Source organism: Pseudopipra pipra, chromosome 11, assembly GCF_036250125.1.
Source record: "Pseudopipra pipra isolate bDixPip1 chromosome 11, bDixPip1.hap1, whole genome shotgun sequence".
In the NCBI taxonomy this organism is placed as follows: Eukaryota; Metazoa; Chordata; class Aves; order Passeriformes; family Pipridae; genus Pseudopipra; species Pseudopipra pipra.
In genome coordinates, this window is record NC_087559.1 from 5242415 (window position 1) to 5266627 (window position 24213).

The 24213-nt window shown below is 45.1% G+C and overlaps 2 protein-coding genes across 2 annotated transcripts; one reads left to right on the plus strand and one right to left on the minus strand.

Moving 5' to 3' along the window:
- The first annotated feature begins 5558 nt into the window (after positions 1-5558).
- Positions 5559-11337, plus strand: LMOD3 (leiomodin 3). Its single transcript, XM_064667214.1, has 3 exons — positions 5559-6037; positions 7810-9195; positions 10817-11337. Exons 1-3 carry the CDS (start codon positions 5741-5743, stop codon positions 10841-10843), a joined length of 1710 nt encoding a protein of 569 aa, XP_064523284.1. The 5' UTR covers positions 5559-5740; the 3' UTR covers positions 10844-11337.
- Positions 11338-13073: 1736 nt separating this feature from the next.
- Positions 13074-23419, minus strand: ARL6IP5 (ADP ribosylation factor like GTPase 6 interacting protein 5). The gene is made up of 3 exons (XM_064667219.1): positions 22892-23419; positions 15106-15323; positions 13074-14800 (listed from the first exon to the last, which is right to left on the minus strand). Exons 1-3 carry the CDS (start codon positions 23065-23067, stop codon positions 14628-14630), a joined length of 567 nt encoding a protein of 188 aa, XP_064523289.1. The 5' UTR covers positions 23068-23419; the 3' UTR covers positions 13074-14627.
- Between the last annotated feature and the right edge of the window lie 794 nt (positions 23420-24213).

The following is a 24213-nucleotide window of genomic DNA, read 5'->3' on the forward strand; positions in this document are numbered from 1 at the left end:
GAACGAGCTGGCCACGAGGCCTTTTCAGCATCACTTCTCATGGGCATATTTTTGATGGGATGAAATGAGGTATGGGGCTGTGATGGCTTTGGATGCTATCGAAGAAAGATATGCCTTAGTTTAATGTGAAAGGTGACACTGTTCCCTCAAACGACTCTGTTTCTCATCTGATCTGGCTTGTGCTGAATTCAGGTTTCATATAAATGTGGAGGTGATTGCTCCTTCCAAAGTTTATGAAGGTGGTGGTGCTCCTCGGAGAGTCCTTGGTGTTGTGTTATTGCAGTTCTGATTTAACAGTCCTGCCATGCAACGTTGGAAGGGAAACTATGGATTTGGCTTAAAAGCGGAGGGAACATTTTAAAATTTAATTCCAGCTACTGGTTTTAGTATGAGGCTTTTATCACTCCTGAGGCTCTGCCATGCAAACCCAGAGCATAGATAAATCATAGGAATAAAGGTAGAGTTAGCAGTAAATAATTGCTGAATTGCACATGCTGCCACAGGCAGGTTCTTATGCAGTTTTCAGGGAGATGAATGTCTTCTCCAAGGGTCTGAGCTTGCGTTTCTGATAGAAAGTATTGAATCTCTGAGCCTATCTTGCACACAGATTTGGAATAATAAGCCCTCAGTTAACAGTAAATATGTAGGTAAATGTCCTGTGTAATGCCCATGGGTGGTGTGAAGTTCAGCACCATGTTTGCCTTGTGCTCTGTGAGCTCTGGCCTCAGACAGGAGCCAGAGCTGCCCCAGGGACTCTGTCCCCAGGTGATCCCTGGCACAGGGGATTGGTGTCCCCCTTTGATGGCCATAACCAGCATCAGCTCTGTCCCACACCACGGGAAAACACAGGGAGGCAGCTCAGGCCACATTTTGGTTTTGCTCATTGGTGAAAAGTCCCAGGCAGAGCCATAGCTCAGTCCCTGAAGCTGTGGTCAGACAATCAACATCATGAATCGCCTGCTCCCCATAAAATAACAAAATTCCTCATGGTGTCTCACAGACTCAGTTTGATTCACCACAGGCTGGTTTTCTCTTTTTCTGGCAGCTGTTAGTGCCATGCTTTGGGAAGAAGAGGCAATGAACCACCACCCAGGGATGAAAACATTCAGGTATTTGGAAGTGCTTTACCAATGTCATGTAAATAACACAAGCTGGGAAAGTAAAATACCAAGTTAGCAGTAACTAGTGCTGAATATTTCAGTGTTTTGCCCATGGTTGTGCTATAAATGATATCTGGGAGTAGAAACCCTCTCCTGTAGCCACAGCCCTGCTTCTGTAACTGAGCATGGTGGAGAACAGCAGCCTGTCACCTCTGGCTGTGCTGGGGGTGCTGCTCCAGCCACTTTAAAACATGGTCAGTAAAAAAAGGAGCATATTTGTGTTGGCTGGGGGATGGTGGGGAAGGCACAGTGTTGTTCAGTGGTAAATCAGCACAGAAACTCAGGCTTTGAGGGTGAAATTGGGAACATGTTTTGGCTCTGAATTGGGCAAAGGTTTGCCCTGGGTCAGCCCAAACCCTCAGGACCAGCTCAGCTGCCTGTTGTGTCACCCCCAGACCCCCATCAGCAAAATGTCAGTGCCAATGTTCATATGTGGGGCTGATTCCTGCCACAAAATCGTGGGGTTTTTGATAATACTTCTTAAATGGTTTGAAACAGTTGAAATTATGTAGAAATCCATCTGCTAACTATTTAAGCCTTTTTGATGCAAAGCAAGACATACACATCTGACCTGCCCGTGGTTTTCCCTGTGGGATTGTTTTGGACACACCAGTGTGGGAGGTCAGTGCCCTGCTCCAGGCTGAAATGTTATTTCCTTAGTTTCTGACATGACCAATGTCTCCATTCTCCCCTTCTCTCTCTACACATATTATTAACATTTTCTCTTCCCTGTAATAAGGACAGTGGATGATGACACAGGTGCTTTTCTACTGCATAGGAAGGACCCACTGTAGCTGCTCTGACTTCTCTAAAAATGGAAAGTAAAAAAAAAAAAAAAAAAAAAAAAAAAAAAAAAAAAAAAAAAAATCACTAACTTCTTTTTGGGGGGCAAATTAGAGACATCCAGGTTCCACTGAAACAGGAGGTGAAACTCCACTTGCATTTCCAGAGCCAAAGGAAATCATCAGACCTCAACACAGCGGGATGTGGTGATTCCTTGACCCGGGGAAGGTGTGAGGGGCTTATACCTCCCTCCCTGCTGCTCCATCTTGCCCTGGTGCCAGCTACTGCTGTGCCTGCTGCTTCACATGAGGGGGGTTGCCTTTGCAGCTCCCTGTCAAACTACTTGGGCAAGTACTTCAAAAGTCAGATGTCCTTACCCTATTTAAACAACAAACTTAATCCGATATATTTATATCTGTAAGGGTTTGGAGGTATGGTGGGTGTTTTTTTTCCCCTAGTGTTTTTCCCACAGGGTGTCTCTCTATGATTGCTCCTGTTACTTAGTGGTTGTTATTGTTAAGATCCCATCATCTGACCCTTTATAATCCCTGTATTGCATTACACTGCACTGCTGGACATGCTTGGTGTATGCTACTGTTTGTCAATTTTAGATTCTCCCATCAGGCTGTGAGTTTCTTAAAAGTAACACAAGGTTATGTTACACGGGCACACTCTGACTCTTTCCGTGGCACTTGGGTTGGTAATAGAAGGGAATAAATGTGGGGGGTTTAATAAACAAAAAAAGTGAAAGACAACATTACAGAAATTGCTCTCAAATATTTGGCACCAGCATGTGCCTCATCAATTACCTTAAAAATAGAACCCTTTTAGGCACTTAAAGCATGGGATGATGGGCTGCCTCATATCAAATGGTGGCACAGGGGTCAGGCACTCTTGGTATTTGAGTTAAGAACTTGTCAACCTTCTTGTTTCCAAGAGAGAGAGGCTGGAATTTTTGAAGAAAACATGCAAATGAGAAAAATCAATGGAGTGAAGCAATCCTGCCAGGAGAGCCTGCTGAGTTTCATTCCAGAGCTCATCCATATAAGCCTTAGAAACAGCGAGTAGTGAGCGGGAATTGTTCATTACCAAGGGCAGACCTCTTCTTCTACCAGTTTGCTCCTAAAGTGCTTCTGTTTAACACTTGCTGGGTACCTACTTAGCATGAATTTTGAGCTGCTACCTGTAGGAATTGCTTGTGATTGCTGCAGGTACCTCTTGTCTTCTGCTGGGGCTTTGAGTGCAGCTCCTGGTACAGCACAGCTCTGCCCTCTGGTAACAGGGCAGCTCGTGCAGCAGCTTATTAGTCTGGGGATACCTAAGCAAGTGTCAAACTGGTGTGAAAATAGCAAGGGCCACCGATGGAAGTGCCTTTCCTGTCTTAATGAACGTTGAGGAACGTGTGATTATTTTGGAAAGCTCTGAGGGGGGATACCAACAATTGTTATTGGGAAGAAGATGGGACTTTTGTCTTGAAAAAGACTTCTAGATCTGCTGTGAGCGTGTCCCCAGCCTGGAGGGTGCTGTTTGTTGCTCTAATGTGCTGTTTCCAGAACACCAAAACACTAAGCAGTGTGTTAGGAAAGGAAGTACGTCCTGAACACGTAATTTATGGAGGAGAGACCTAAAGTAGGCAAAATGTGATACCCACCTTGGAAATCTGTGGGATTAGCGCCCGTGTCACCAGGAAAGGTGTCACCAGGCAGCTCCTCACTCTGCATCTGATGGGGAAGGCATCACTCCCAGTATAATGTTTCCTAATCATGGTATTGACAAGTGATATATTTCTGTTTAGAAGAAAATTTGCTTTTCAAATACCTAGTAGTGGGTTCTCAGTATCCCTGTTTTCCTTCTCAAGAGGACTTCATGGGTTTGACCCTGCTTAACTTAGATGATCTGACAAGACCATGGCCCAGGATGGCCTGGCTGAAGAGCATGGAAATCCAAGAAGGTGGCATGGGGCTTTATTTCCAGTCAAGAAATTAGCAAGCGGTAAGTAAGCACTGAATACACAACTTCTGTGACCCAAACTGCATCGTCTGGGAGTAACATACCAGCTACCATGGAGCACTGATTTATTTCATAACATCAGGAAACTGTTTATGGACTCTATTATGGACAGCAAACCTGGGGGTTAAAGCTGCTAGAGCTGATAGATTGATGTGTGGGTCTGCTGTTGTGCTTGCTACTGCATAATATAAAACAAGGATAGGGATGCCCTCCAAAATACCAAAGGGGCAGATGGAGTCATTACATTCTTGGCTCGGGTTTTTATTATCTTTTCCTTTACCACTTACTTAGTTCTTAAATTTTTGCCCTCTTCCCTGCTGTGTAACAGCATGAATGAAATGAGGACCTTTGGATAATGGCCTTTTAATAGAGGTTAACAGGGCTTTGAACACCATGTTTCATGTTACAGAACACAGCAAAGAGAGACCATCGTCATGCAGAGCCTATTTTGCTGCTGGCAGACTCCAGCAGAGCGTGGTTGAGACTGCAATGAGAAATATGGCTTAAAAATTGGAGAGTCTTGGTTTCACAGCCTCTCCTCTGTGGTTTTGTTCCTATGGAAGTTGCATTTGCAGTTGCAAGGTGAGGATTTGATTTGACACCCCTGCAAAGAAAATTTGAAATTATGAGAGGAAATCTTGCTAATCCAATGAACAGCCCAAACTGTTCATTGCACCCTACTCTGCTGTTACAAAGCAGCACAGTGGTGTTGAAGGTGTGGCTTTCTGGTTTGCCACGTGAATTTAGAAGCCTATAAAATATTCTGAATAAAGAAGGAGGATGGAAGGGACACCTTATGAAAGAAAGGATTTTGGATAGTTACATCAGGTCTACGACTATAGCAAAGTAAATCTCTGTAGTTTCTACTTAATTCTGAAAAAAATGGTAGAAAGTAGGAAAAGGAGGAAACTGAGATGAGCTGTCAGACAGGATGCATTGACAGTTCAAATAATGTTCATGATGGAGACAGGCCAGTCAGGAAGCAGGGCATTGGGACTGTCCCTGGGCAGACAGGATGGGAGCAGGGCATGGATGTGCTGTGGGAAATGCTCCTGTTGGGACTGCTCAGACTGGTTCAAAGGACTGGAGCTGGTCCTTGCATGGACCTCTGTTACCAAGCAGAAGGTATGTGTTGTACCAACTCTTCACCTGCTTTTTTCCATCTTGGAGGATTTCACCTTAACCAGGATGTGGTGTTTGGGAGAGGTCATCCACTGTGGATGGCTGCTCTCTCACCAAAATCACCTGCCATGTCCAGCCAGGGTTTAGACCTGGCTAAAGGCAGTGCAGAGCCTGCAGTCCCTGCTCCTTTTGTGATAGATCAGAGACACTATGGATACAGAGACCTTGTGCTGATTCTTCCCACAGGCACCTCACAGGTACCATTGATGTCGCTCTGCCCACCTACAGCAATTCCAGCGTGGGGTGAAGCACTGAATGGTGCAGTGTCCTGGGAATCCTCTGGAAAATGGCTGTCCCCTGCCTCCCTCAATGGGGGACACACCAGCTGCACTGAAATGTCAGAAGGGTTTGCACAGCTGACAGGTTGCTGAAAATGGAGCATTGCCATAAATTCTCCTTATCCAGCCAAGTGCAGCTTAATATAGTCTTAGCTGCACGGGCTGTCCCCTGCACTGAGACCGAGAGCTGCCACAGCTCATGACCAAAACATGAAGTTGTCGATTTAACAGGATGAACTACTGCTAGTGAAGGGGGAAAGAACGTAAAATCCTTTGAAATTTAGCTTTCTCTGTAGGTTTAAGAAGTCACAGAGGAAGGAGAGAAGAATGAACATGTCTGAACTCGGCCAGAACTCCGATGAAGACGTGTGTCCCGAGGACATCGATGAAGATGAAATCCTGGCAAACCTGTCCCCGGAGGAGCTCAAGGAGCTGCAGAGTGAGATGGAAGTCATGGCCCCAGACCCTGAAGTCCCGACTGGGATGATACAGAAGGATCAGACGGAGAAACCCCCCACAGGGAGCTTTGACCACAGGTCCCTGGTTGACTACCTGTACTGGCAGAAGGCATCCAGACGCATGCTCGAGGATGAGAGAGTTCCCGTCACCCTCTTGCCCTCTGAGGTAACAAGCAAAAAATCACAAATATTTATTATGCATCTGCTGTGGGATCTGTTTTATAGCTTTAATACCTTAACCTGCCTCTGCTTCTGTCCCTTACGTAACGCATAGTACAAACAAATTTAGATTAATCCTAAAAGCCTCAGCAGTGACAGAATCCGGCTTGGACTGATGTCAGGGTTAGTAATTTTTTAATTACTTTTCCCAAATATTTACTTAAGCTTTTTAATTTAAGGAAATCCTAATTCTGTTTCAGTAAAGCAAATCACTGAGAAATTGTCACAAGATTAGTTTGGGGGATGTAACTAAAATGTGTTTGACTTTGCATATTAAACAACACCATGTTGCTTTTCCATAAAAGACTGCATTAATTGTATTTCTTAAATTAATTAATTGACAGAATTTAATGATCTACTGGAGAAAAACCCCAAACCACTGTATTTTAACAGGGTGAAACGTTCACTAATGACCAAGCATGCAAACTCCAGGAACTAGTCCAACCTTATTCAATACAGTCCTTAAATTTATTTGACTGTCCCTACGACTTTGAAATAAAGTTAAGGTCATACTTAGATATCTTTCAGGATGAGGGCCACACAATAGAATTGAAACTTGGCCAGATGAAACACACCCATACCCAAACCTAAGTGAATTTGAGGTAACTGATTTATTTTATTTTTGTTTTAAATACCAATGGTTCTGCTAATACAGACCAACAAGGTACATTGCAGACTTCCCTGGGCATGTTTCTTGGTGAAATTTGTGGTGTTTTCACTTCCTGTAACACTCTCACCCTCAAAGAAACAATTTTTTTTAATGTTTCTGAGGTTAAATCTGGAATTTGGGTGTGGAGCTGGCTGCTGACAACTGGTCAAGCGATCCCCACACTAAACCCATCCACTACCACAGGACACAGGAGCCACAGTCCCAAGGGCAGAGGTGACTGTGACCATTTTGTCAGACTTTGGGTGCACCACAAGCCCTCCCTGAAGTAGTGCCAATCTTTGCAAAACAGCTTGATTTTATTAGCATTTCTCAGTGATGGAGGATACACTTGCAAAAAGATGCTTGAAAAAAAATCTCAGCCGAGGGGATGTCTCTGGAGATGGTAGAAATCTGCAACTAATTTTGTTTGGTTGCTAGAAGCCCCACGCCTTGTAAAAGCTTTGTGCCAGATCTGGTTTCCTATCTCTGGACTCAAAACTGAGCTAATATTTTGCTTTATCTTCAGTGAGGTGCTTCTTTGGCTGTGATGCTCTGGCAGTACCACAACAGGTGGCCTTGTTGTCCCATGTGCTGGGTGATTCCACTGTGGTCACAATGTGCCCTCTTTATTCCCCTTTGGGCTGAGCAAACCATGAGTGGTTCACACTGATTTCCAATGGTTTCTGGCATATGAGAGAAATTTTGTCTCTTGTCAAAGAAAAGATACAAATTACACAAAACCCAGAAAGAGACTTTGGATCAGAGACTCAGCCCCCAGAAGAGTTCAAGGACCATCTTAACATATCATTAAATATGTTCAGGATTTAATTGTCAGGACTTAATTTTGTAAGCAAAGAAGAGAACCTGGTTTGCAGCCTCTTTAAGAACAAGTTGTTCCTGTGTCCGCCAGCACAGCCTGGACTTCCAGGCAGTGACACTTCGAAGGATTATTCTCTAACCTATGGACATAGAGAGATCTAAGTCCAACTGCTACATGTTTATTTGAGTAGAAAGTTACTGTAACAAAGCTGTGTTCAGTTATTTCAGCTGTGAGGTTTTGTCTTCCTCAGAGAAGCACTGCAGAGGAGATGGAAGGAAAGGCCGGCAGCAGCGGCGAGGCAGCCGGCGGGAGGATGCCAGGAGCAGAGGGAAAAGAGAGACATTACCAAAATGAGCATGTGTCCAACTCAGGAACACAATTTGGGGAGACAAAGAAAGATGGAAACGATAAAGAGAGAGGGGAGGAGGAGGATGAGAAAGAAGAAGCAGAGGAGGAAGAAGATGCTGAAGAGGAGGAAGAAGAAGAAGAGGAAGATGAGACTGAATTGCAAACAAAGGAGAATTACACCAATGAGAACTGTCACAATGATCAGATAAATAAGAAACCAAGTACAGAACCGGGAGAAATCAAAGAAAAGCCAAATGAAAACGAAAAGAAAATATCAAAATTGAACATCCCCCAAAAGTTAGCTCTGGATACCAGCTTCATGAAGCTCAGTGCCAGGCCTTCAGGGAATCAAACCAATTTAGAAGAGAGTTTGGAGAAGGTCCGAAAAAACAACCCAGATGTGAAAGAGCTCAACCTGAACAACATCGAAAACGTCCCCAAGGAAATGCTGATAGACTTTGTCAACGCCATGAAAAAGAATAAGAACATAAAAACATTCAGCTTGGCCAACGTGGGGGCCGATGACAATGTGGCGTTTGCCCTGGCCAACATGCTGCGGGAGAACAGGAGCATCACCACGCTGAACATCGACTCCAACTTCATCTCTGGCAAAGGGATCGTGGCCATCATGCGGTGCCTCCAGTACAACGAGACGCTGACGGAGCTCCGCTTTCACAACCAGCGGGGCATGCTGGGCCACCAGGCAGAGATGGAGATCGCCAGGCTGCTGAAAGCCAACACCACCCTCCTGAAAATGGGCTATCACTTCGAACTGCCAGGGCCCAGGATGGTGGTGACCAACCTGCTCAGCAGAAACCTGGACAAGCAGAGGCAGAAGAGGCAAGAGGGGCAAAGGCAGCAGCAAATGAAAGAGCAGAAAGAGTTGATAGCGATGCTGGAGAATGGACTTGGGTTGCCTCCCGGGATGTGGGAAATGCTGGGGGGACCTCTGCCCCAGGTGAGGATGCACGAGCCCCCACAAGCCCCGAAACCACCCGTCCCTGCAGCTGTGTCCCTGAGCAAAAGGCAGGAGAGCACGAGGCAGCCGGCCCCGGAGCAGCCCTGCAGAGAGAAACCCGCCAGCTTCAAAGTGGTCAAGCTGAAGAAGATTCAGCGCAAACCCGCCGTGCCGGAATACGTGGAACCCGCCGAGAAAACCAACCTCAAAGACGTCATCAAAACGCTTAAACCGATTCCCAGGAGAAGACCTCCTCCCCTCGTGGAGATAACCCCGAGGGATCAGCTCCTCAACGACATCCGTCAGAGCAACGTCGCTTACCTTAGACCGGTGAGTGCCGGGCTGTGCTGGGGAGGGGAGGGAATCACACCCACCCAGCGTGCTCCAAGCTGGGGTTGGAAACATCTGGGCATTCGCGGGGCTGGCAGTGCACCTGCATGCTGCATCATCAGTGCTGCATCAGGCTGCTGTTCCTGGGATGCAGGTGGTTGTTTTCCAGCAGCGCTAAGGTCTGGCTTGCACAGAGAAATGGCAACATGCACTGAGGCTGCAGCCTCGTGCCTCCCTGTCTGCATCTGTAAGGTAAAAGAATGGAAATTCAGTCAGGAGATTAATAAACCCACAGAAACTCAACCTTAGCATACTACTAATAGCATATTAGTTGTGATAGGCACGTGCTATTATAAGATGCTTGTTTCAGGAGAGCAAGAGGTATTATTTTTCACATTAGCCTGGCCTCAGTCCTCCATAAAAACCTTGTTTCTCTCTTCAATAGCTGTGTTTTACCTTAGCTCTCACTTTACACAGGAAAGCACCATCACTTGGCCCACAACAAAATCTAGCCTAGACTCACAGCCTGCAGCCCTGCTCCTGCCTGCCTCACCCGGCAGCAAGGGGTGTATTATTTTAGTGATCCTTTGCCACTCAATATTTTTTTGCCCTTATTTAAATCAGCTGCAAAATTCTAGTGCTGTTAGGAAAAAAAAGAAATTAGAAGCACCAGCAGTGAAGATGGAGCAAGGCTAAAGGAAGAAAGTAGTGATACCACAGGAGTTTTTATATTTGTTCCCAAGTAAATCTTTGCCACTGAAAAGTGCTCAGTGGTCACAACTCATGTGAGCTCAGTGTGAGAGCTCCAAAAGTCCAAAACTGAAAGCTGCCTCTTGGTGATGCTGTTACTTGGGTATCAAATTCAAGGGCCACTTCTGAAAATGCTGGCCACCAGATTTAACCTTTTGCTCTCCTGACCTGTTATATTTCCTTGTGTTGTACCATTATTCAAGAAATCCTAAAAGCTGACTGATGTATTTGTAGCTAGTGATGTTGATGCCTCTTAGTGTTGCTAAGGCTTGAGGAAGAGGACAGAAAATCCTTTGTAATTAAAAATGATCAAGTAGTATTTTGTAATTAGTTTTTATTTTAATATTGACATTTTAATATAGTGGGCCTCATTTTGCTTTCATTTATACCTACACAGAAATAATTATTCCCTCAGCAAGTCCCTCAGCAGGGGATACATATGTTGGGGGTTTGGGGTGGGGTTTTTTTGGTGGTTTTTTGGTGGGTTTTCTTTTTTTTTTTCTAGTTCTCTCTCATTGGGCCACATGGCTTGGATTTGGGAGCATTAGGCTGTTATTGTCCCCATCCTGTGTGATCCTTTTTTGCCTCAATACCCTCAGCTTCATCTCTAAAATAGGGTTTTACTGCTTGAGCCAAGCTGGGTGCTTGTTTGCTCCATGAAGGGACTCAATGCCTTCAAATTGATTTCCTGAGCATAAAGCATCACAAACAGCAAGTGGAAAATTACAAACAAAAGAAATTCCCAACCAGAGCTCCCAGATGTTATATTCTTGATCATTTTACGTTTTCTGAAGGTTTGTATTAGACTAAACTGGTCTGGGAAATAAGACTGAGAAATTTCCTCCTCCTCACACTTACTGTCCTTGTCCAGGTGCCGTTGCCAAAGCAGCTGGAGTGAGACCAGACTGACCTGAAGAAAACAACTTGGAATAAGGACTGTTCAAGTTTTGCTTACAACAGTTTCAGCAGATGTTTTCTGCAGAACCCAGGTGGTATATTCAACTCTTTGGGAACAAAGCTTGCGATACACACTTTTATAAGTGTGGTGGAAACGGCTGGCATGGGAAAACCCAGTGCTAAGCATTTCCACCAGGTATCAAACAATCCCGCTGCCATCTGTCTGCCAAGTGGATTTGAGGCTTCAGTTTGTTGTGGGAGTATTTTCTCAGAGGCATCAATAACCTTGTCTTTCTAGTTTGTCAGCAAACTACTTTGCTTCCACGTTGTCCTTCTGCTGCCAGATTCTGCAGGAACACGCTGTGCTTTATCTTTCTTTTCACACACATGCTGCTTTATTATTCTCTTGTCTGTGAGAAATCTTTTTGGGTTTCATGTATACAGCTTCATTTTTTAGGCTAAGGAAACAGAAATGAAATAAAGCTCTCTCTGTAAGACGTGTGCAGCACTTCCATCACTAACCAGATGCTCACAGACAGAAGGACTGCTCTGGTACAACAAACATCTCGCCTGGATGGTTTCAAGCTCTATTTCAGAACATAGTCTACTGGGTATTGTACCTGATCAGCATATAAAAGATGCTGCTACATTCTGCTTTGAGAGCTGTGATCTTCATTCCCCATGATTCACCTCTGTCTTAATGTATTCCTTAATTGCAGCCACCTTGGAGTGCACTGAAATGCCATTTCAGGTTTCTTTCCACATTGTTCTTGTGGCAGGAGGATGGGCATTTTTTCCTCCTCGTGCTTTACTATCACATTAGATTTTTCTGTTGCATTTTTTGTAAAGCAACTGCAGGTAAGTCACACTCTTGTAAAATACATCCATGAGATACCAGTTTGGGAGTTTTTTGTTGGTTTTTTAAAGCTGTAAGGCTTAGGGAAAGAACAAAGGCCAAGATGCAGCTCCCCTGCCTTCCTGTGGCTGATATTCGATCCAAAGGCACAGCTTTGCTGCTCCTGGCAGGATTTCCTTCAGGTGAGTTAGTCTCTTAGTGGTAACTCTTAACAACCTTCCTCTGGCACCTAAATCCCAGTCCCACCCTGCTTCCCCTTCCCATGTTTATTATAATAGTCTTGTAGTATCAGCAATGTCCAGGACCTCATTGAATCCAAGGTAGTCTCTACTATCATTAGTTTAAATTTTCATTTGTCTTTGTCCTTTCTGTATCTATCACCTAGATAGATATGGTCTATGGAAATGGTCTCTTTCCAAGCTCTATCTTTCAAACTTGTAAAGCTCCTTCTCAACTCAGCTTCTGTTTGCAACTGTAATGCCCCAGACTTGGGAAACCCTCTTGGTTTATTGTCTAAGACAGAGCAAGTAGCTTTTAAGTATCAGGTAAAGGGAAAGGAAGAGCCATGTCTGCATGGCAGAGATATAAAAAAAAATTGAAGTAATTTTCATTGCAGCCCCCACTTTTTGTAGTGGGTAAGAGTAGGAAAGGGAAGGAGTTTGGGACTTCTAACCAAGCCCTTGCATGGAGCACAGCAGCAAATGCAAAAAGCAACTCCCCCAGAAAGCTCTTGCAGTAGCTGCTCTCCAGACTGGTTTCAGGGCCAGGCTAGTGCAGCTCAGACTTCAGCAGTTGGGACAGGGAAGCACAAAGGAAAATATAATATAGTGCTTTACAGTCTCCAGCTCGAGCTGCCAGGCACAAATTACTGCTACACCCAGAAGCTGCCAAGCACGTCTTACCAGGGTGCACAGAGCAGGACCTGTGGAGCCCTGCTCTGATCCGTGTTCTCCCACCGAGCAGCCTCTCCAGTGATCCCAGGAGGAGCCAGGCAGCCAGATACAGAGATCACACCATCAGTTTGACTGCAGCAGAGCTGGCTTCCTAGTACTGCTCAAGGCAGAGCTCCCGGTATTCCTAGGTGCAGAAATCCCTCTCAGGTAATTAAAAGAAAAGTGAAATCCCAGTTAAGTAGAGTTATATAAGAGACTGGAACAGCATGAACAAATACCTTAAGTATTTCACCTCTGTAGAGCAGCCTTTTTAAGGATGCAAGAGCAAGGCTATAACATTGCAGTTCAGAGGTCCCTCGTGCCCCAGCAAAGCTAATACAGACACGGAGCAGTCAAAGCCAGAAGCTTAATCCCCTTCACGGGCTTGCAGATCTCCCACTCCCCCTCCTGGAATTCCACCAAACACAGAAACAGCCACAAGCTTCAGTTTCAAATCCTTAGAATTTATTTTTCGTCGTAACTGTGCAGTTCTTAAAATTCTACAGTAATGATGAAGTCATAGGCTACTATGTTCTTTAAGTGTGGAAACAGCTTTCAAAAAACAAAGACCATGCGCTACAAGTGAGGAACAGGCCATTGACTCTTCTGCTGGAATATACAGACATTTTTGATAAATACTGATCACTTTAACACTTAAATGGAATGACATGTTCAGATTTCTACGCAGTTCACTATGAAAACAGCATGGCAAGTTACATAAAAGCTTCAACTTCAAGGATCCTTCCTTTTTTATTAAATTAATTACTTGGTTAGAAAAGAGAAATGCAAGATTATTTGAAATGGAGTGTCACCTGGACAACTTCCCCCCACATTGTTGGCAAGCTCCTGTTATCAAGATGATTCCATCAGAGCTGGCAGTTAAAATCTATATATGTAAAAGAATCCCCCACACTGTTCTCAGCTTCAAGAGTTCTAACAGGCAAATATCTTCATGAATTTGGAATGGGTTTTCAAAAGCTGTATCTTGACATTTATTGCTTTTACTTGTAAACCTGAAACCCAGTTTATTCCTTTGATGAGTATCAGAAGTTACAGAGTCAAAGGATGCATGTTTGACTTATATCTTTGCATTCTGGTTAAGAGGAAAGAAAAAGATGACCCACGCTCGAAAACACACATACACCTCCATCTACAAACAGCCTATACAGACTAAAGCAGAACAAGGTAAGTCCTTAAGTAGCAGTATTTAAAAACATCAATGGGGTAGAAACCCAGCTTATCCAACCTATCTGCACATTTCTTCTTCTCCTGTGCTTGGCCACAGTTTAGCTGGCACACAGGGAAGTTGGACTCTCCTGCAGAAAGGAGCAGTTTCTACAGATCAGGATTTTGGAGAGAGCAAAGGTACATTTTACTGGAGCTGGCAGGCATAGTGCCACGTGTACCCTTCATGCTTACATCTATTTAGACTCTTTCATGGCTGCTGAAGGAGGAGTGTGAGGTGAGGACAGAACCCAGACTTGTTACAAGTACTGCACAGTTTTACCCCTTGCCAGTTAAGCTGGGAGGGATTTGGAGGATGCAAGAGATACCTAATTTTGATACATTCCAGCTCACCTTGATCATCACCAGGCTGAAGGTGCTACCTGGCATAACCTGGCTAAACTGCAATCTTTTAGAACTGAGATGAAGGGGATGTTACTTCAATAGACAAATTTGTTACAAGACAGTTTGAGAGACTGCATTCCATAAATTTCCATCTCTTCCTCCTCTACCCCCAGAAGAAGAGACAAGCAAACATGGCTAAGTTAGTATGTATTTGTGTAAACACCAGAACATTTTGCTATACAATAGAAAAAAGTTGCTGCTCTTATGTTCTTAGAGGAGCCCTGAAGACCTTGGAATACCTGTATCCTGCAACTATTAACCTGTACCACATGCATTTCCTGTTTTGTACACAAACTGAAAGCAAGCTTGAACAATAGTAAATAGCAACTACACTCCTGCAACAGGTGAAAATGCCCTGTTGCAGCTGTTTACTCCTTCACTTTAGATATGTAGTCAGCGATTTTGTTGATGCTATCCTCCTGCTGTTCTAGAGCATCCAGGATGATGCCCATTGGGGTCTTCTTCAAGCCTATTCCCTCCATCTTGTTCTGCAGCTTGTTCTGTATGTTCCGGAGCCTCAGAGAAGCATGGACAAACATCACTGCAGGACACAAACACACTCATTAATTGTTAATGCTCAGGGAATGCATAGTTCTTGCAGCACTCATCTTAAGACACATTCCAGCAACATGACATCAGTGGAAGATGATGACGTATCAATGACTGTTTAAGTAACCACAGGTATCCATTTAATAATGATATTAAAGATGGCTTGTGCTGTTTTATGTCCGCTCCCCCACAATTCTGCTTTGGGATCATTTAAACAGAGAGAGCGAAGGCAACAGCCAATTCAGAAGCTGCAGACTTAAGCCAGACCCCTCTAGGTCCGCAGAAAAAATTACTTACAGAGGAGAGGAAGTGTGATCCCAAACATGAACACCATGACATCTCCCAGGTAGGAGATCAAGAAGTAGCTAGACAGCATGATGGCCACCACAAACGTGGTTGGATACTGCTTCTTCAGCTTGCGGAGAATATCCTTGTTGTGTGACATCCACACAAACCCCAGGAACACCAGCACCACCACAGTACCACCAATGACCATGTTCAGGGGACTCAGAAATCTGCAGAGAAGAAGGAACAACAACAAAAAAAGTGTTCAATTTCAGAGCCTTCATGACTTGTGTCCACAAAGGAACAGCTCGCTCAGTAGTAATGTTACCAGGGAGGTAAGTCATTGAGAAGGCAGTTGTTGCTGTCAAGACCTTTACCAAGGTCTTTAGCAGAAGCTAAATAAAGCAACAAGTGCAACTTGAACAAGCAACTCTTAGCACTGAATTTAGATAATCTTTGTCTTTATGTTCTCTTCTTGAGCTTAGCTGAGGATAATGAGTTTCTGCAGCACCTCGTAACAGAGGCACTTCCCACCAGGAGCCCTCCTACCTCTGCAATCAACTCATTTGATATCACACCCAGAGTTAACATATCCAGAGAGCAGATGGAGCCAACATTGGCCCAAGGGACTGATCTTCTCCCTCCACACAGCAAAACCAGGATCAGGCTAGGCCTTCAGATGAACTAGCTTTTCATAGTATCTTGTCTAGGTTTGCAAAATGGGAAAGGTAGGAGAACACTAAAGGAAGTTACTCTTTCTCATTTCTGAATAAACCTTCTTACTGGTTTACAACCAAACAAAGGAATTGTATGAACTTTCAGAAGGAGCTCGCCACCATCAGCGCAAGAGATGGAAGCCCAGTCCCAAGCAAGCATGCCTGAGAGTCAGAAGGAACTGGAGTATGGGATAAAGGTTTTATAGGAAGAGGAGCCAGGCCTGGGAAGAGAGTCACTGCTGAGGTTTGTGTTCTATTATTGCTACCAGAGTTTCCAAGCAAACCAAGCCACCAAGTGGATCAGCTTTGGACTATAAACAGCAAGTCCCTTTTTTGGACCAGTGCAAGAACATCACCTGCTCAAACCACTTTCCCAACTATTTAGAGCTTGTTCAGAGTCAAGCTTTCAGCAATCGCTTAGCTGAGCTTGTTTCTGTACTCACACAAAGTCAAGGCTCTATGATATTTCACTTACAGAGTAAAAAGTTATGTGATTTCATGTGCATTCTGATTTACTGGCCTGCACATGCACTGCTCTGGTTACACAGCAGCTGAGGGCTCTGAGCTATTACAACTATGGCAGCAGGACAACACCGCCCTGACAAAGCCAGACATACTCAAGATTTCCCCTCGTAGACTTTGCAGCACATCTTGCTGTTCCAAAGCTAACAGGCACAGTGATTCACCACTCCTCCCCACTGCTGAGAAGGAAGTTTGGTTTGTGGTCTGTGCTTCATATCCGGCACAGGCACAAGAAATGGGCTGGTATGTCAACACTCCACCTGCAGTGCCAGGGAACAGTTCCCCAGAGAAGGAAGAATCCCCAAGAATTATTTCAGAGCAAGGACTGGCTCTTGATTCTTTAAGTCAGTTGTGCCAACAGGAGACAGGACAACTGGACAGAAAAAGATTAAAATTCAGACTAGTTCCCCACCTGCTTCTGCTCCTCACGCTGAAAAGCCAACAGGGCTTTTTGGAAGTGGTGATAGGGCAGACTTGGTTGTTGCATCTGAGTCACTCCCTGTAGCCAGCCAGTTTATATTTAGCTTTGAATTGTCAATCTAAAGTTTCCAGGCTGGAAAAAGTGAACAGCATTGCTCTGGAAGGAAATCGGTTTCATCTGTGCTCCTTTGCAGCAGGAGAAGGAGGGTGACTCATGACTGGACCACACTGGTGCCTGGCTTATATACATACTACTGGACATATGAGATTCCTAAAGCAGAAGTCACCTCCACATCACAGCTATCTTGGAGCAGAAATGGCCAAACTTACTCAGACAACTCGCAGTAAATAATTTTTTGTTGCCAAAAAAATCCCCAGACAAGATAATCCTAGAAGCAACAAAGAGCTAGGCAGAGCTCCACTCTACATTTTCCACATGCCTGCTAAATGCTCTCAAAGCCTTATCTTCCCTGCTTTTCCCTCTACTCTTATTACAACTTCAGAAACTTGTGGTGAAGAGCTATCCCTCCATATTCATAAGGAAGAGACCAAATAATTCTCTGGTCTACACTTTTTTCTGGTATTAAACAGGTTCTGTATAACTGACTGGCTGTAAGGGATATAAAGAGGAGTGGGGGGGAGGCACAATGCATTCAGAAGATCCCACTTTCCTAAGGAAAGTGATTTGAATTACATGTTTTCTGAAGTGGGCTGCATTCCAACGCATACAAGGGAACAGTGAACAGAAGTATCAAGTGAAGGCATTCAGAGCCACATGAACACAGATGGGGATTGCAGTTGCCACTAAAAACTGGTATTCAAGTTATCAGCCATGTGTCCACAGACTTCACTGCTGGTGATTGCAGTGCTGGATAGGGTGTCATATGCCAAGCTCCCCTTTATTGCTTGACTCGCCCACAGTGTAATTTACAGCACTAAGATTACCCTAGAAATTCATATATAGAAAATTCTTCTCCAGCAATGGCATTTTTCAAGAAGGCAGACCTCCATTATCGTTTCACTCAGATCTGTTGGCAGGCTGCTCTCAATAATACAATAGTTAAAGACTAGAAAGGAAAAAACATGGACACGTTATTTTAGAACACCAGGGCGTGCGGGAAAAGCAAGCTGTGTAACAGTCCTAGAAGTCACCTTACAGCTGAACCACCAACATTGGTATTGGCCTTATTTATCCAGAGGTCAGAACACAATATGACAAATTTGTGCTCAGGCAAGGAGGCTGGAAGTCTTTCAATGCTGCAGAGACAAGGTAAGTGACCAGCCATTAAGTATGTTACAAGATACTTTCTAAATATAATTCCCTTTAGCAGGGATTTATGAGACCTCTCAAATACCTAAAAATGTAATGCACATAACTATCAGCATGGCAGGGGTGTGGTGGCTTGAGTTTACACTGCTCAGATGACTTAGGGGAGGAAAAACCACCAACTTCTATGACCCTGAAAGAAGCTAGAATGGCAGGACTAATGGCATTTGGGTGTGCTAATGGCCTAGAGCATCTTGTGTGGATGATCTCCTCACTTGTTCTCTGTGGTGGACAAGGTACAGCCCTGGTAGGATGCTGTGACCTTGAGTACAGCCAGGACAAACTGACAAGGAAAAGCCATCACTCGGATTCAGTTTCAACAGTGTCACAGTGGGACTTGCCATTGCCCCCCTGCTGCCCTGCAAAGACCAGGCTTCCTCGAGCACCTACCTCAATGCAAAGTAAAGAGACAGGGAAAATAAATAAAATACACATCCTGCCTGGCAGCAGAGACACAGGTATTGTTCTGTGCCAAGCTGGGCCGCAGGACACTTTGTATTCTGGAAGGAGCCTCAGGGGAGATGAAATGCTGGAGGTGCAGTTGTGTGGGAGGAAGTACTGGCAGCTACCCCAGGCCAGCAGAAACAGATGAAGATGAAATACTTTCTTATTTTAAACTAGATTCATATTTCTAGGCTCTGCATCACAGGTTAGAACTCTCACACAGGTTCAGGAAAGCCCGAAAACTTCTGCTTTCAGTGAGTTACCACATCACCTCTCCTTGTCAGGCTGTTTCACACCTGCACACTTGTACAGCCTTACAGCAGGAGACAGGGAGGACACAGAGCTGTAGTGTAGGGGAAAAGAGCTTGGCAAGACACATCCTTTGTGGAAGACAAGAAGCCTCCAGCAGCACAAGCCCAGAAATAGGACAGGCCACATAAAAAGCAAAAGCTCCATCCTCAAATTGGCTCCATTTTAGATGACTCTATTGGGGTGATTATTCAGCAGTTGCTGTCACATCTGGTTTTTTTGCCTGTGACCAGGGAAGTCTGAACAAAGGCACTGAGTAGGAGACTGGCAGTCATCGTGAACCACGTTTTTTTACTTACAGTAGCTCAGTTAGGCTGTTGCACCAAATAAGCATGAAAATTCCCTTTTAGAGGGCCTTTTGCTCTACCACGGCCTAAGCAGTGGGAAGGTCAGAGCACTAAAGTGCTTCCTCCCTCATTTGTATTAAATTAAATAACTTGAAAGATGAAGTTCTGCCTCCTCTCTCCCCATACTTTGAGCTCCACTGAGGTTATACAGCTGTAATGAGATGTAGCACATAAAACTATAAATAGCATGTTATTTCAGGTGACAGCCCTCAGCATCCATGGATTTAGCAATGCTTCTGTACCTACTGTTGTTTACTTGCATTGTTTTGAGAACAGGAGACTGATTCCTTCTTGCAGAACTGCCAGACATTTAGGAAGTTATATACTAATATTATTATGCAACATATGTTTTAAAATGATGTGTTTTGCTTGCTCATTCTTAATCTTTCATCAGAGAAACTAAAGATTTTGCTGCTCTGGAGTTTTTGTTTCAGCAGAGGGAATCACTACAGGTACCTCAGGCAGGGGAAGGAAAAAAAAGAAGAAAAAAGACAGGCAGTCATTGATTGCTGGGTTTGTGCAGATGGACAGTAGATGTTTTTAAAAAGTGGCAAAGAAAAGAGACATCAAACCTCTGGCTGCGAGGAGAACATTACTGCAGAAGAGAATGAGCACTCTGATGTTCACATAGATACAGCACTCTCAAATCCAGTATGCTTTTTAAAACTGTCAGATTTAGAAGCTAATTTTTAGCAAGTACATGGCAACAAAAGCCTAGATGAAATTATATTAATTTAAGCAGTTAAGTTTGATCTACATGACAGAGAGGCCTTGTTGGAGTAGGTGGAAGAAGAGACAAATTCCACTTATTAACCAAATTGACTGTTTGAGGGGAGTTACAAGCTGTTGTGGGAGGCACTGAAGGCACCAATTTTAATAGAAATCCCAATAGGACTCACAATGACAGGGCCCTGGCTCAGGGTAAGAATGGGGAGTCCAGTTCCTCTATAACTGGGTGAAAGGGCACAATTTTGTAAAGATCTTGTTTTTATCAGTGATCTACTGCAACTGAGTTGTAGAGGGGGGAAAAGAAAAAGCACCCAAGTCCAGAGTCATTCTTAAAGGAATTTGCAGGGAGGGAGCGTGGAAGAGACAAAGCTGCTACCACCAGCCTGTATTTGTGGAGTGGCACTAATTTAGCAGTTTTAGCTTTTTGTTCACTGATTTATTATTTTCTACCCAGTCCTGCAGGCTGAAAGTAAAATCTACATTACTGCAAAGCCCAGAACTTCATTTACATGTAACAGTAGCTTTGGGAGAAGACACATGGAAGGAGAAAGGCAGGGACATGATGCAGTAGAGATCATTGCAATTCCACTACGTTCAAGGTAAGGTTCTTCCACACCTTGAAGAGAGAGGGTAAAAGGCTGGAGAGGTCACCTTTGCTGTAGGAGAGGCAGTAAACTAAAGCTGTGGCAATGAGCACTGTACCTCCAGTATCAAGAAAGCCCTAGGCTACAATTTCTGAGTCAGCCCAACACAACCACACTTGCCAAGTATTGCAATAGCTGAAAATATTATCTTCACATTACAAGTCTGTCTATACAGTTAGATGGTTTAAGAACAGGTAGAGTTGGTTATGGGCTAAGTTTAGTTTTGATCACGGGAAGACCACTACATTAGTGGTTTCAATAATCCTGCCCTTAGGCCTGTATACAGCCCTGGAGTTCCTAAAAAGGCATGATTCATCATTTATCACTCAGAGGTTCCTGCCCAGTACAGAGTTAAGTGCAACATCTATTTAAATTTATCAGGAGAACTTTCTTTACCTTTCTCTGAAAGCTACAGTCTGGTCAAATGAAAAATATTTTTATTCAAAGAAATGGACACTTTTTCTCTATTGAGGTATTATCCCATTTCCTTTAGAGTTCTTCTACCATTTGATTTTACTTTAGTGTTAGAAGGATCAGGTTCATCATACACAAAGGCTCTAAGACATGCTATAAAAAATATTTGAGATCAAGATTCCATTCCAGGCATTGTTCATCTGTAAGTTTTCAACTTAGAGGGTTATCACTCAATATTAAGGTATTGGAATTGCAGTTCTGATATTAGTTTGCATCTCCTGTGGCTCTCTTCCTCTTCCACCTCCCACCTCAGCACATCAGTGGGAAACAAGTGGGAGATGAATCTCCCTTGATCTGAAGAAAAGCAATCAGAGTTCAAAAGGAGGAATTTAAGAGAGTGAGTAAAAGCTTCTGCTATCCTTGTTTTCTGACCAGAAATATTAAAATTGTTTACATTTTTTTCCCAGCCTTCTTGGGCAGAAGAGCTTGTCCCTTTGCCTTCCAGGGACACTGTGATTCACCTGTGATTCACTGGGAGGTGGCTACAGAATCATGCTGCTAAACAGGGGCAAATGAACACAGAAGTTTAGAGCAAGGTGGTATAAGAAAGGCAAGGCCATGGAAGTGTCATTTTACCAGACTTGTAGTCTGTAAAGCTCACTGCAGCATATCCCCAACAAATTAAAAAGCAGAAAGCCTGAGCCACTATGCCAAACCCTTAACCATCATATGCAACCAGAAGAAAAAGCAGGATTCTGAGCCTATCCTTCCACAGAGCACAGGCCAAAGCTCCCTGTGATCCATAGAATCTTCACCAACTTGAGATGCTGGGTCAATAGCTTCAGAAGCCCTAACAGGATGCAGAATGCTTACACCAAAAAAAATGGATTTAGAGGAATAATTTTAAGACTCTGCAACATAAAAGATAAGATGTACTTCAGCCAAAACCACTCTGGCCTAGTGGCTGGGCAATCCTCCAATTTAAGCATTTGCACAGTCTTTGTTGAGAAGAGTGGAGTATTCCAGTTTCCATATTAAAAGCTTAATCATCACCTTCTGCTGCATGTCTTGCTTAAGAGCTTTTGGACTAAAGATGCCGAAGCAATACCTCAAGAATCACATAGGCTTTGATTCAGAAGATGATTATAAGGTTATTCCCTAATTCTCTTCAGGAAAGTTGGGCCTCAGACAATATCACACCAGCAGATGCTCCTGTCTTGAAGAAGGCAGAATTTATCTATGTATTTTTTTTTAAATTCACAGCAGAGCATGTCTGGGCTTGCACAGCCCCACTGGACAGGTTCAGGAGGAAGCACAAGTCGCTGCACAGGATGCAGCTCCGTTTTCTGCGAGCAGCGACATCCTGCACATTGCACATAAAAATCATCGGTGCCTTCTTGCCAGGCTGGGTGCCCGCTGCCTCTCCCTCGGGCAAAGGGCTTGAGGAGCAGCCCGTGAAACAGGGAGGTAACAGTAACATCAGTGAGACCGCACCAATAAACTGCAATAAACCCGACTCCTCTCAAGCCCCTCCTGCATTTTTAAGAGATACCAGAGCCTTAAGGGAAGGCAGGAGGGGAAAGGGGGGAAATAGGGAGGGGAAAGGGGAGAAAAAGGGGGAGGGAATGAGAGGGAAAGCGGAAGTGGGGGGAAAGGGGAGTGGGGGAGAAAGGGGAGTGGAGGAAGGGGGAAAGGCGGGGGTGGGGAAGGAGAATGGGGGTTAGGAGAATGGTGGGAAAAGAGAATAGGGGAGAAAAGAAAGGGGGGGGAGCAGCTCCCCCGGCCCCGCAGCCCGACATCCCGCCTAGGGCCGGGCCGGGCCCCTTCCCGTGGCACCGGGCCGGGTCTCAGCGCTCCCGGCCCGGGGACCAGGGCCCCCCATCCCGCCGCCCCCGGCCCGGCCGCGCTGCGAGGCCGCGCACTGACCCCACGATGGAGATGAGCGCGGCGGCCACCATCAGGTAGTTGGTCTGGTAGTAGAGCAGGTTGCTGACCACGCGGTTGTTCCATTTCGAGATGTCCTTGAGGTCGGGCAGGGCGAAGCGGTCCGAGCCGGGGAAGAAATCGTCCCAGGCCCGCAGCGGGGCCACCTGCACCTCCATGGCCGCCGCCACCGCCGCGCAGGCTCGGGAGAGGCGGGCACCGCCCCGGGGCGGCTCTGGCACCGCCGCACCCGCACCGACAGACGGACACCGGCACCGACAGACACACCGACACCGATACGCGCACTAGCACCGGCCCCGGCCCCGCTCCTCGCTGCTGAGACCGCGAGCGAACGAGCGGCAGCAGCAGCACAAGCGACGGTCTGTGTCACCGCCCGCCACACGCCCAGGGATGGCAGCTGACACGGGCTGCTGTCAATAACCGCTGCAAACTCATTGTTCCCTCAGCAAATGGTGATGCACGCTTAATATTCACGTGCCGAACCCGCTCCCCATCATCTGTGAGGCAGGGGGAGTGTCGGCCCCAGCCACGGGGGCTCTGGGGGGTGTCCCATTGCAGATTGGCTCTGCTAGTGGGGGTGCTGTCTTCAAGGTGAATTTTCTGTCCTCAGGCTGAGTTTTCTCGCCTTTTATAAACGTAATTGATGTCAGATATCTTCAACAATACAAGTTGTTTAATGAAGAAAAGAACGTTGTGTTTTCAAGCATTGCGTAAGATTAGATCACCCAAATAAATATGCATTAGGTGGGCGGGGAATATGTATTAGACAGGCGGGTTTATGCAAATTTTACTTATAAAACATGTAACCCCTTGGGATGCTTGATTTGTGGAAACCTACACCTTGCGCCCTGCGCAAAATAAACAACGTCTCCTTCCTAAACTAGACTCTGTGTCTGTGTTTAGAGAGCTCCTAAAATCGGCAACAGGATGATTGTGCCTTTGGAGGGAAAGGTTGGTGGCAGCAGCTGTGGTGGTTCAATCCCAGCAGTCCGTGTTGGAGCACTTGTGGTTTCAGGCTTTCACACTTCACCCACCATGTGTGTACCACACAACACACCGGGTTTGCTGCAGGCATCAAAGTCCTTCTCAAAATGCAGACTGGTAAGCCAGGAGGCTGGCAGCTGCTTCTAAAGTTTGGGAGTCCAAGGCTTGAGAGCAACCCTCGTGAGTCCTGCTCATCTGCTTCCTGTGCTCAGATGCCGTTCCTTAGTTCTGGTTTGTATTCGATCCCAGGAGAGCCATGGGCACAGCCTGTCCAGCCTCTGTCCAGGGGGTGCTGACAAGGCAAAAGCCATTGTGGTGGG

Coding starts and splice junctions, on each gene's coding strand:
- LMOD3 (XM_064667214.1), top strand. CDS start 5,741: ATGAACATGTCTGAACTCGGCCAGAACTCCGATGAAGACGTGTGTCCC. Junction 6,038..7,809: donor TCACCCTCTTGCCCTCTGAG/GTAACAAGCAAA, acceptor TGTCTTCCTCAG/AGAAGCACTGCAGAGGAGAT. Junction 9,196..10,816: donor ACGTCGCTTACCTTAGACCG/GTGAGTGCCGGG, acceptor GTCCTTGTCCAG/GTGCCGTTGCCAAAGCAGCT.
- ARL6IP5 (XM_064667219.1), bottom strand. CDS start 23,067: ATGGAGGTGCAGGTGGCCCCGCTGCGGGCCTGGGACGATTTCTTCCCC. Junction 15,324..22,891: donor GCGCTCATCTCCATCGTGGG/GTCAGTGCGCGG, acceptor TCTTCTCTGCAG/ATTTCTGAGTCCCCTGAACA. Junction 14,801..15,105: donor GATCACACTTCCTCTCCTCT/GTAAGTAATTTT, acceptor TGTGTCCTGCAG/TGATGTTTGTCCATGCTTCT.